This window comes from Silurus aristotelis (assembly GCF_946808225.1).
Source record: "Silurus aristotelis genome assembly, chromosome: 12".
Taxonomy (NCBI): Eukaryota; Metazoa; Chordata; class Actinopteri; order Siluriformes; family Siluridae; genus Silurus; species Silurus aristotelis.
In genome coordinates this window covers 15610764-15624263 of record NC_139585.1, presented here as the reverse complement: position 1 = coordinate 15624263, position 13500 = coordinate 15610764, and the positions used below count along the sequence as shown (strand labels likewise).

The 13500-nt window shown below is 39.6% G+C and overlaps 1 protein-coding gene across 2 annotated transcripts in view; it reads right to left on the bottom strand.

Annotated features, from left to right (window-relative positions):
* Positions 1-13500, bottom strand: part of atrnl1b (attractin-like 1b) — a 110600-nt gene that overhangs the window by 3062 nt on the left and 94038 nt on the right. For both annotated transcript variants that reach the window (XM_083557282.1, XM_083557283.1), the window contains one exon: positions 6306-6420. In XM_083557282.1, coding sequence (XP_083413408.1) covers positions 6306-6420 — 115 coding nt within the window. The remainder of the gene's footprint in view (positions 1-6305; positions 6421-13500) is intronic.

Here is a 13500-nt window from a genome sequence, read left to right as displayed (position 1 = left end):
TTTGTTGTGGGGTATCCCTTACACATCTCTAGTGTGCAGTGAGCTTGGCCCAGAGCCCAGTGTGCCCTATTTATTCACAAAAAAGGAAAAAAGGAAAAAGCCTTAGCCACAGTCCCCAAACCATTTTTCTCCCAAATCATTCCTAAAACAAAATAGCTTTCACCTGGTTCAGCTCCCTCACTGCTATTTGAGCAATACAATTATCTGAGGGGAACAATTCATTACTAGAAAAACGGCCGGCCGAAATGAATTGAATTTAGCTTGCCAAGCATAAACCATGGCTGCACCAAGCAACCAGGATTTACATCCAAGATGTGAAAAGACTCTAAGACCGCCATTCAAGCCTGCTTTAATTTACTGGATTTATTAGCCATCGTGGCTGAATTGTCAACATGTTCGAAGAAGTTATAGCCGTGTCGAGTTTAGTGCAAACGCTGTGATTCCCAATAATCTCACATTTAAAAAAAAAGCTTTAGTGTGTTTATTTTTGTTTATGGTACCAACACTATTTTTTTTTGAGTTGCCTGGTAACATGACCGCACTTTCTCTCTGAAAAACTAAGTGCAAGTACGAGTCAGAATGAAAAAAGGCATGATTGCCCAGATCAGGTCCTTCGGGATTAAGCTCAGTACATGCTGCAAGGTGTTTTTTTTTTTCCCCAGTGTGTTTGAACAATTCATCTGCTATAAATCTTGGAAGAAACAAACCTAGCAGCATTGGCTTGGTGCTTGTCCCTACACTTACAGCCTTGGAAATTGGTTTTATATAATCAGAACCGGACACAGTACAGTAGCTGCGACGTGATGACGGTCAACATGACCGCACTGTGCTCCAAAATTTTACACTGACTGGCTGCGAGTAGGTGATGACTTTTCACCCTGTTGCACTTTAGAACCAAATCTACAGCTTTATGGACTCTATCAGCAGTGACAACGAGGAACAAAAATATTTGCTGTACACTAGCTGCCATTTTAAGGAATATTATTTGCTTTTTTCGCTCTGCTTGCCTCTAATGACACAACAAGACAACACGAAACAGCTACCCTTCAAAGTGAAAGCTCTTTTTTTGCACCGTTGCACAACAGCAGTAGTAGCTGCTGCTTTTATCCATTTTGAGTTTGTATGCTTGTCAACCAGGACTATTAGAAGAGATGCACTGAAACAGGAGGTTTTTCCAGATCAGTCAGTTTGTGATGAGGAAGCTGAGCTGAGGTTTCATAAAGCAGCAGGTTGATTGACAGATCAGCTGTGAGAGGGAGGGATAGACAGGCTTTTCTCTGTCAGCACTATCACTTGCAGCAGATGAGTTTATTAAAGTAGGCATTCAAAAATCACCAAAACAGAAAAAAAAAATACAGGGTTTTTTCCCCCCCAAAAAAACATTATATTGCTGTATAATTTAGTGTTTTAAAATCATTTTCTGGAAACATTTCTCAGGCTTCCACAGCACTGCATCTACAGTAGCTCACAGATAATCATAGACCAGCAGAATAATACTGCAGCTTAAATTTAGTGCCTTCACTTTTTTATTTGTATTTATTTATTTAATGAAATATTTTACATATTAACCCGAGTTAATTACCCGAGTTGGTTTTTTCCTTGCCGCAGTCACCACTGGCTTGCTCATTAGAAACCATTATAATGAACAATCTTATTTATTCTTTATTGCTGCATTATCGGTGTGAAGCTGCTTTGAGACAATGTCCATTGTTAAAAATGCTATACAAATAAAAATGAATTGAAATTGAGGAAAAAAAAAACCTGGAAAAGCAGGAGGACTGGACAAGACCTTCCAAAACAAAGGAAGGAAGAAACAGAACTTATGGGTTTTAATCATGTTGATGCTGTAGCCAGCAGGGTTGCCATATCACAACCTCCAAATACAAAATCATCCTTAAATAATCTCCTATAAAAAAAAAAAGAATTAACAAACTTATAACAAAAAAAAGCATGACGTAATATGGGGGGGGGGGGGGTATTTGAATGAGTAAAGATTTAAAATAAATAAATAAATAAATAAATAAATAAATAACAACAGAATCGAAAACTCCCTACTTATTACTGGATAGAGGTTATACTTGGGAACAACACAACCCTCAACGTCAAAGACCGAGACGAGCAGTTACCGTACGTGTCTCGGTTTACATGTAGGAATTAGCCACAACCCCTGATGCTCTTTCCCAGACCAGAGACATGGAGCCCAAGAGCGAGGTGAGTCATTATGGTGTAAGTGGATACGACGAACAGACGCACATCAGCAACACCAAACCGCAGGCATGGATGAAAATGGCTGACTTCCTGTCTGAGCTCAGGTTTCTTGTCTCTGCATTATCTTATGCACATAAAAGACATGTAATCCATTTCCAACCACTCATTACAAATGTGTCTACGGTAAGATAAATCTACATTCGCTTCAATTCTGACAACAGTCCCGCTTTCGACCACTTCTAACCGACGGCCATTCCACAAGAACTGAGCTGAATGTCTCATTATAGCACGCAAATACATTCAAATATCCACCATCAGAATAAAAAGCATTGTTATGCAATTAAAGCGAGAAAAAAGAGAAACGGCACACCGATGGCAAAATGAGTCAAAATTACAGCAGGTCCTTCCATCTTTCACAGGAACCCTGATACAGTACATGAAGTGGGCACATGCTGTTTTTAGACAGTATTTGTGACTCAGTTGTGGCCAATCTGTTGCTGATAAAAAGGTTCGAGTGTTAGCACTGAGAGGCAGTGAGGTTTTCGCCATGCTTTTAGCACCTTCAAGTCTCCGTCAGAATCAGAAGGGTGCACACTGGGCGGCGTGCGCTGAACGTGTTACTCAAAAGCAGGTTTCGCGAGAACACACTAAAAGCAAGCGAACGCAGGAAAAGTGTACTGAGACACATCTAGCAGTGAGAGTGTAATACCATGATTAATGTGGGTAAAACATTTAATGTTTATATACTGCCCTCAACATCAGACAGTTTATCTGCACTGTTGCTTCAGACCATCTTGCCCTCAACCCTGACGATTAGTTCATGTGTTTCCAGTTTCAACCAAACATAGCGCTTTATGCTATGGCCTAAAAGTTATAATTTTACTCTTATCAGACCATTTTTCTTACATGTCTGCTTTTTACATGTAACTACAACTTTTAAAAAAGTGTGTGGCTTTTTCAATAATGGCTTTCTCTTCGCCACTCTTCTATCTAATTCTCTGGAGATATTCAGGGAAAAAGCTTGATGCTGTACTTTGTTTGCATTTTCAGGGACACTTTTTTTTTCCTGATGTTGTCCTGCTACAAATCCCCCACAATGGCCACATTTTCAGCTTTCCAGCAGGAGCAGACAGAGGGTACTGTTTCTGAAGTATTGAAAGGCTGCACTGGCACTTTCCCATATAAAATTGCCTCCCTGGTGTCAAAAGTGCTTTTAAATATTCTACAGGATATGTTTGTGTTTCACAGTGTGCAAAATGTGTGTTGTCAAATGCGTTTAGAGCACAGTTGAACAAACATTGCATATCACAATCCTATTTTCAGTGTGTATATAAAGCTTGCGTGACACTGTGCAGTGGCCAATGATAAAACCAAATAACTGACGTTATTCATAGCATTTATGTGGGTCAGGGCTTGAATCTAACACATGCATTTTAATGTTATAATGTGGTCCTCAGTGCTCCACTAATGTACACTAATATTCATACAGGCTGCCCAGGTGCTTGTTCAGTCTCTTGTCATTTCGAGACTCGACTACTGCAACTCTCTGCTGGCAGGTCTTCCCCTGAACGCTATTCGTCCACTGCAAATGATTCAATACGCAGCTGCACGGCTTGTGTTCAACCAGCCCAAGTTCTCCCACACCACCCCACTGCTGCGCTCCCTTCACTGGCTTTCAGTAGCTGCACGTATCAGATTCAAAACACTGATGCTTGCCTACAAAGCCAAAAATGGACCAGCACCATCTTACCTCAGTGACCTCATCACATCTCGCACTGCACCACGCTGTCTGAGATCCTCCAGCACTGCTCGACTGGTACCACCTTCTCTCAGAATGAGAGGTAAGTATACTTCAAGGCTCTTCTCTGTTCTGGCACCAAAGTGGTGGAATGAACTTCCCCTAGATGTCCGTACAGCAGAGTCCCTGACTATCTTCAAGCGACGACTGAAGACCTACCTCTTCCTGAAACACTTAAATTAGCACTTTCCAAGTTTGTAGAATTCAAGGGTTATATTTATATTAAGTTTGTAATCTAGCATACCAGTGTAGATTTATTCATTACTAGAGACTCAAAGCACTTTTGTACGTCGCTCTGGATAAGGGGGTCTGCTAAATGCCGCAAATGTAAATGTAAATGTAATATATATATATATAACACACACACACAGTGAGGTAAATAAGTATTTAAACACCCTGCTATTTTGCAAGTTCTCCCACTTAGAAATCATGGAGGGTCTGAAATTGTCATCGTAGGTGCATGTCCACTGTGAGAGACATAATCTAAAAAAAAAAAATCCGGAAATCACAATGTATGATTTTTAAACCATTTATTTGTATGATACAGCTGCAAATAAGTATTTGAACACCTGAGAAAGTCAATGTTAATATTTGGCACAGGAGCCTTTGTTTGCAATTACAGAGGTCAAATGTTTCCTGTAGTTTTTCACCAGGTTTGCACACACTGCAGGAGGGATTTTGGCCCACTCCTCCACACAGATCTTCTCTAGATCAGTCAGGTTTCTGGCCTGTCGCTGAGAAACACGGAGTTTGAGCTCCCTCCAAAGATTCTCTATTGGGTTTAGGTCTGGAGACTGGCTAGGCCATGCCAGAACCTTGATATGCTTCTTACAGAGCCACTCCTTGGTTATCCTGGCTGTGTGCTTCGGGTCATTGTCATGTTGGAAGACCCAGCCTCGACCCATCTTCAATGCTCTAACTGAGGGAAGGAGGTTGTTCCCCAAAATCTTGCAATACATGGCCCCGGTCATCCTCTCCCTAATACAGTGCAGTCGCCCTGTCCCATGTGCAGAAAAACACCCCCAAAGCATGATGCTACCACCCCCATGTTTCACAGTAGGGATGGTGTTCTTGGGATGGTACACATCATTCTTCTTCCTCCAAACACGTTTAGTGGAATTATGACCCAAAAGTTCTATTTTGGTCTCATCTGACCACATGACTTTCTCCCATGACTCCTCTGGATCATCCAAATTGTCATTGGCAAACTTAAGACATGCCTGGACATGTGCTGGTTTAAGCAGGGGAACCTTCCGTGCCATGCATGATTTCAAACCATGACGTCTTCGTGTATTACCAACAGTAACCTTGGAAACAGCAGTCCCAGCTCTTTTCAGGTCATTGACCAGCTCCTCCCGTGTAGTTCTGGGCTGATTTCTCACCTTCCTTAGGATCATTGAAACCCCATAAGGTAAAATCTTGCATTGAGCCCCAGTCCGAGGGAGATTGACAGTCATGTTTAGCTTCTTCCATTTTCTAATGATTGCTCCAACAGTGGACTTTTTTTCACCAAGCTGCTTGGCAATTTCCCCGTAGCCCTTTCCAGCCTTGTGGAGGTGTACAATTTTGTCTCTAGTGTCTTTGAACAGCTCTTTGGTCTTGGCCATGTTAGTAGTTGGATTCTTACTGATTGTATGGGGTGGACAGGTGTCTTTATGCAGCTAACGACCTCAAACAGGTGCATCTAATTTAGGATAATAAATGTAGTGAAGGTGGACATTTTAAAGGCAGACTAACAGGTCTTTGAGGGTCAGAATTCTAGCTGATAGACAGGTGTTCAAATACTTATTTGCAGCTGTATCATACAAATAAATAGTTTAAAAATCATATATTGTGATTTCTGGATTTTTTTTTTTAGATTATGTCTCTCACAGTGGACATGCACCTACGATGACAATTTCAACAAAACAAGACAAGCTTTTCTCCCGATGCCATGCAGCTCAGAACACAGGTGAAGTGCGTTTTTTCCATGCCCGGTTGTTTTCAACATGACGAATGAGTCGCATTTCCTGTTGACAGTCCGAGTGAGCGGCAGGTCAAACGTCAGAGGAACCTCATCCATATTTATGATGTGGTGCGGCTCGATTCAGTGGAGCGCATTCCATTTAATAAGATTTTCATTGGTTCACCTTAACCTGTTCCACAATTTCATTGGTCTAATGTTATGGGTCCAATTTTTATTTAACTTTATGTTAAAGTCCGGAAAATACGGGGTGTGTGTGTGTGTGTGTGTATATATATATATATATATATATATATATATATATATATATATATATATATATATAAATAAACATACCTGACTGTCCAGGAGGAGGAAACCCTGATGCACCTCTTGGGAGGCACAGAAGCACCGTCAGAACTGCAGCTTTGCCTCCCGAACACGGCTCCAAGGCTATAGGTTTGGGAGGACCCTTAAAAAGAGTAAGGGGAATATATACATTAGACACAAAATCCTTCCCAAAAGTACAGTAACAGTTCACACACGCCATACCCCTCAATTCTGGCCAAATCTGTCGCTTCAATAGTTTGGGGAGGCTGAAAATTCATACATAAATTCAATGTCATCTTACTGCCTGATAAAGCGGAATTCACACACAGTCACCCAAACACTGTTTGAATTGCTAGACGTTTGACACTAACCACACATTTGTTGAGCTCAGAGATGTAGTCACTGATCCCAGCAGCCCTAAAATTGTCCATCAAATGACTATGACATCAGCATAACCTTTCAGTGAAATCTAAATGGTGAAGGGCAGGAGGCAGCAGGAAAAACATGTCAAATTATTTAAAGGGTTTGCTTTGAGATAAACAGACTCGACTTATAGTAGCCAATTTGCTTAAATGGATATTTCTCTACATTAATAAATGAGCTCACAAAACATTAAAATATGATTTATCTCTTTTGAAATTCAGAGTTCAAGTACATTTGCTGGGTGTTTTTGTTCCTGTAAGAACAGCTAAAAACAGCTTCCTTTACTATACAATACAATTCAAGTAATGCTAAATAATACCATCGTTTTATTGTACATGCTTTAAGATATATTATAAAAATGGGTTGGCTGACAAAAGGAATGAACTTTGTTAAAAAATTGTTTAACATATTACTGTCTACAAAATGTAATGATTTAACTTAAAAAAGTCAGAACTTCCCAGAAACACTCCCAGAAAAATGACTTAAATTTCTCAACACACACACACACACACATATATATTGTATTATATTGCTTTAAAAATAAGAGGTCAGTTTAACACTGTGCTACACTTTAAGACAATCATAAAAACGATCTCTGCACCCAACCACAGGTTTCAAAGCAACAGCTATGATTATAGGGCACAGATCCATGAATCAAATCTTTCATAAGGAGAAATCTTTAAGACCTGCCTATCATCAATATAATAACCCTAAATCACATCCTTAGTACAAATCTGTCATGGTAATTAGAACTCTCTCTCTCTCTCTCTCTCTTTAAACTGGCGACTGAACATGAATAACGTGAACATTAATACCATGGATCAGTAAAGAAAGTAACATTGACCTTGGGAGGGTGAAATTGTACACCAACAATATTCTCCAGCTACCGTAACTTACTCATACAGGAAAGTTCACATGGACATTTTACACAGATCATATAGGGGTATATTATATTAGAAGCTGACTCAGGGCTAAATTAGATTAATCTCGACAGTGAATATTAATGGATATAGAAGTTTTCACTGTACCTAATAAACTTTTCCTTTTTTCCATCTGGGCTAGACAGATGATAAGTCTAAATATGATTGGTTATGCATTGAGAATATGACAGTATAATTTGAAACATTCTTCCATTTCCGTCATGTCAGTAAGATGACACGAAGTCATAACGCCTGGCACTGCTAACAATACGTGTCTAATATCTCGGATTGTTAAAAGATGAAAGAAATCAGACATTGTAATTTGCTCTTAAATATAATTTTCGATGGAAGTTTCCCATATTATTTTATTTTGTTGAGTTTTTTTTTTTTTTTTTGCCTTTTTTTAACCCATGGTTCCTATACGGCAGTGCAGAAAATACAGGTGCTTAGATTTGCAAAAACAATATGATAAACATTTTTAGCTCTGGGGTACTTGCTTCATGGCTTCCTTTCTCTCTTTCTCTCACACGCAAACACACATGCTTTGTAAGAGTACTTATTGCGTTAGATGGCCCCATCCATGGAGGGGCTTGTGAAAGGTCAAATTAAGCCTGTGCTGACAGCAACGTCGATCAGGCCCGGCAGACAGAGGCTGTTATCAGAGCAATATCTGTCTCTTTGAGAGGAAAAGAGGCCACTTGTGCTGCACTTAAAAGTTCAAAGCCATTGTTTCGGAGTGATGGGGGGTGGCAGCGGGCGTCTGGCTTTCCTTTCAACCCTGCTACTGCTGCGTGTACAGAATTTCTCTCTTTTCCATTTTCCTCTGCGAATTCTCTTTCGCTCTTTATTGCACTATGTAGCTCTCGCTAAGAGACGTGATTTCCCTGACAAAACTATCCCTCTCACAGCCCTGCCTGTGCACATCCATTCCCCATCCTCACATTCCTGCACAAAGCCTTGAAAGGACACTACTTAGTTTCTGCCACCAAGTATGACTGTGTGTTTACTGTTGATAATGGTTTTGCAATAAGGATGAAATTCGTGCTGTCGCCTTATATGCTGCAGGGATCCAGCCTCCACCCGCTACCCTTCGGGGACCAAAAAAAAAAAAAAAAAGAGGGGAAAAAAAACCCTCCATCCTCACAATCAATAAGCTGTAAGTTCAGTTGATAGCTGTGACAACTGCCTCCTGCACCTGTAATTCAGTCAAAAGTAAGTTCTAGTTCTTTTTCCTGTCATCATTGTGCCATATTTTATTATTTTCTTTAAAATATACCAAACTACGAGGCTAAAATATATCACAGCTAATTAGCACAAATCTCCATGTTCAAGCCTGCACTTAGATGTCTTGTTCTGCCTGTTGCCATTGTCTCAGCCCCGTTGGTATGCATAATTTAAAAATCCATTTGAATCTCACCCTCCCCGCTCACATCGTTTTAAAACATAAATATATTCATGTTAAGAGATGTGAGCTGACCTGAAGTACTTTTTAAACTGAATAGAAAAAAAGGAAAAATGCACCACTTTAAATATAATACCAGGGGAAAAAAAACCCAATTCAGGAAATTAAATTAGACCAGATTACCTGAGTCATAAAAGCACAAAGAACATGACAAAGCAGTAAAGCCTTTGTGAATACAAAGATCGGTAGATTGTGGATCAAAGGGGCACAGAAAGTAAGGTTTGGGTCTTATGCCACGTTCTTTAGAATGTGAAAGTTGGTCTGGAGTGCGTTAGAGCAAGGCCACATTTGGTATGCCAGAGAAAAAAGTCCTGTGAACTTGAACTAGAACCTGCAACAAGATGCTTTAAGATGTAAAGAAAACGATCATTCAATCATCACATTCATTTTTTCATTGAATCAGTGTTAATGCTTTTTCCTGGTCAGAGTCATGCATGCAATATTCCTACACCAGCAGCATATACCGTAATTTCCGGACTATTAAGTGCACCCAAATATAAGCCGCACCCACTGAATTTGACAAAGATTTTTATTTTTATAATGACTAATGAACTTTACACAGGCTTTAACGAAAGACAGTGTCTGTTACACGGCTTGTATCTAAACAGTAGCCTACCAAGAAAGTCATTGTTCACTGTCTTCCTCCTTCCTTTCACAACTATTTCTCTCGGGAGTTTTTCTTTTGGCATCGTCGTGCGTTTAAAAATCACCATCGGTGAAGCTTTTCTCCCGATGCCGTGCAGCTCAGAACACAGGTGAAGTGCGTTTTTTCCATGCCCGGTTGTTTTCAACATGACGAATAATTCGCATTTCCTGTTGACAGTCCGAGTGAGCGGCAGATCAAACATCAGAGGAACACCATCCATATTTATGATGTGGTGCGGCTCGATTCAGTGGGAGCGCATCTGATTTAATATAAAGAGCTTCACTGGTTCACCTTAACGCGTTCAGCAACTAAATTGGTCTGGAGAAAATGGAAACCCTGGAAAAATCCATAAATAAGCCGCTTTATTGTATAAGTTCAAAGCGTGGAAAAAAAAATTAGCGGCTTATAGTCCGGAAAATACGGTACACTAAATGGACAAAAGTTTGTGGACACCTGACCATAATGATCATATGCTATTTTCGAACATCCTATTCCACATGCTGTCCTCATTTCCTCTTACCATAAGTGTGTGTGCGGAGATTTGTGATCATTCAAGCACAAGCGTGTTAGTAAAGTCAGGTACTGATGTAGGGTGAGTAGGTCCGGGGTACAGTCAGCGTTCCAATTCATCCCCGAAGTGTTAAATATGGTATATCTTCATGGAGCTTGCTTTCTGCACAGGAGCATTGTCATGCAGGAACAGGTTTGTTCTCCTAGTTTAAGTAAAGGGAAAATGTAGTCTCAAAGTATCCAGACATCCTAAACAATTGTAGTTACTTTGTGGATGAACTACATAAGGCTGGAAAAGTCTGGTGTCTAAATACTTTTGTCTATATATTGTATAATGGACTGCAAGCTTTTATTTCCTCTCTACAACAGGTTCATTTGATTTGGTAAAAATCTAATGATAAAAAAAAATAGTTGAATAGAGGTCTAGAAGGTCTTAAAGGTTTTTATGTTTTGGTTTTTTTTTTTTATTTTCCTTATCTGCAGTACAGTTCTTCTTACAAAAACAAAAATTATAGCAAGAAAACCCACATGCCAATATAAACTCTGATACCCAGAACCCCCTCGAGGGCATGATAAGACAAGTTCTTAGGAATAATATAATAAAAGGCTATTAGAGTGTGCAATACTAATTCTGGTTTTCCTGCGAGATTTTCGACACCCTTGTTTTTCCTGATAAATGTCGCCAGAACCACTTCGCCACGCTTTGACCAATCTGCACGCGCAAATTAATTACCATGAAAAGCTTTAATCATGAATATGTTTCATACGTTTATGGCGACGCTGACGATTATAGCGGCTACAGATGAGATTTGAAGCAGGGGAGGGAAGAAAAAAAAAAAGAGCTAATAAATAAATATATCTAATTCTAGCACAAGCACATGACTAAATGCGTATGACTTAATGAATCTCATTAGGTTGATGTGGATTGGAAAAAGCTTTTGCTTCCACTAGTTAATGAGGTCATCAATCGAATCCAACAAGTTCAAATAATCGGCAAAATACATTTTTATGAATTTGCTCAAATTAATGATGGTTTCACATTTCATGTGATGTTGCTCGTGTTCCCATTAGTCTTGCTCTATGCAGATTAGGAGTGATCCAATTGAAACGCATTTAGGAAAGCATTGCAATGATGCAAATAAACAGATATAAAGTTTAAAGAAAGTGCAGGCAGGCTAATACATCATGCTGTAAATAGAACTTTACCTTGTTCAATTCCATATCACGTTAAACAATGGGAGCTACTATCCCTCTATGTCCCAAAAAAAAAAAAACATATGGAAACCATAAACATTACACGTGTAATCTATTCTACTGTGTTACACAATGCACAGCCACATCACACACGATCTTAAAAGTGCCCCTGAAGTCATGACAATTTTTTTGTGCCTGATAAAAAAATATTTTTGGAGATATTCACCATGTATTAGTCTTGTGTTTGTCCAAATAAAAGCCCGCCTTCCCCTGTAGAAGCAGTTTGTTAGCCACCATCAAGGTTCTTCTGTGTGATTTTTAGTTTTACTTCTTCCAGGTAAGTGAAAGAGTTTATTCATATCCAAGATCGATGGATTTGTGTATTTGTATGACACTATACAAAGGAGTGTTTTACCATTGTGGAGCTGCTCACTGCCAGACCTCAGCCTGATCGAAATCGCTATTCCGTCTTTATACACCGCCAGGCCTTCCCCATCAGTAAGAGTACCAAATATTATTCTATTGAGCAGCTTTAAATAGTAAGTGAATTATGATTCCTCCTTAAAGTCGACAGGTGTGGGAGAAGGCGGTGGTGAAAAATCCTCTACAGTGGATAGAGTCTCATTAAACTCTTCGCTTTGCGTATATTTAGCTAGTTTACTAAGCTACTGTCAAGATCTGGCGCATATCCCGAACACTATTGACTGCTGTATAAATCAGAGGCGCACTCCAACACGCGGCAGGTCTGACTTCCTGTATCGAAACAAAATACGTCGAGATATGGAATCGACTCACGGCTTTAAAAATACATCATGGAGAGTTTAAGGTTCATGTGAATCCAAAATTCCATCAACAAAAACATAAAAGTGAAATCCTGTCATTTCTGTACTTGAAATGTGGCCTTGTAAATAAGAGCCTCAGAGCAGGTCAGTAAAAAGGAGCCTTTCTCGCACACCTAAAGATTTACTGCTTACACACGACCATCTGTGTCTATAGACCATCTCTCTCTCTTACACTCACACACACACACACACACACACACACACACACACTCACACACACTTTATTTAATTTCTCTTCTTAATATGTTTCCTGCCTCTCTATGCCTTTTCTAGCTGATTCATTTTACTCAAACACAACATGTATCTAATTTGCTGGTTATTGTTTAGCTGGAATAAAAATGCTGTAAACATCAGTAATGGAATAAGAAAAACGTGTGTGTGTGTGTGTGTGTGTGTGTGTGTGTGTGTATATATATATATATATACATACACACTTGCAATCAGAAATATTCAACCCCCTCATCTCAATAGACAATACAGTGATGTTGATGAAAGATAATGAAAATAAATGGTCAAAAAAATAAAACTCGTGAAATAACAAACAATATTTATTGATACATTTGAGTTATTTTGACAACAGAAGTTGACTTAACTTTGAAGTTCAAATAAAAATTGTAAGTCTTGTAACACATGAGCATGTGCAGTATTATTCAACCCCCAGCTTCAGTACCTTGTGGAGCACCCTTTAGTTTTTATAACTTCTAACAAGAGTTTTCGATAAGTGCTGACAAACTGCTTACACCTCTCGATTGGAATCTTTGCCCATTCTTCACGTGCAAAAGCCTCTAACTCAGTGATGTTTGACGGCTTCCGTGCTGCAACTGCCTTCTTCAAATCCCACCAAAGATTTAAAATTGGATTTAAATCTGGTGACTGAGAAGGCCACTCCAGGACACTCCAGCATCTTTTCCCCAACCAAGCTTTGGTTGATTTGGAGGTGTGCTTGGGATCATTGTCTTGCTGGAAGATCCAATGATCACCAAGGTTTAATTTGTCAACAGTAGGCATCACGTTCTTCTTCAAAATGACCTGGTATTTCTGGGAATCCATGATGCCAGGTACACAATAAAGATTGCCAGTTCCTGCTGCAGAAAAACAGCCCCACATCATTATTGACCCACCTCTGTGCTTGACCGTGGGGATGGTATTCTTCTGATCATAAGCCTGACCTTTTGCACGCCAGACATACCGCTGGTCCATATGTCCAAAAAGTTCCAGTTTGGTT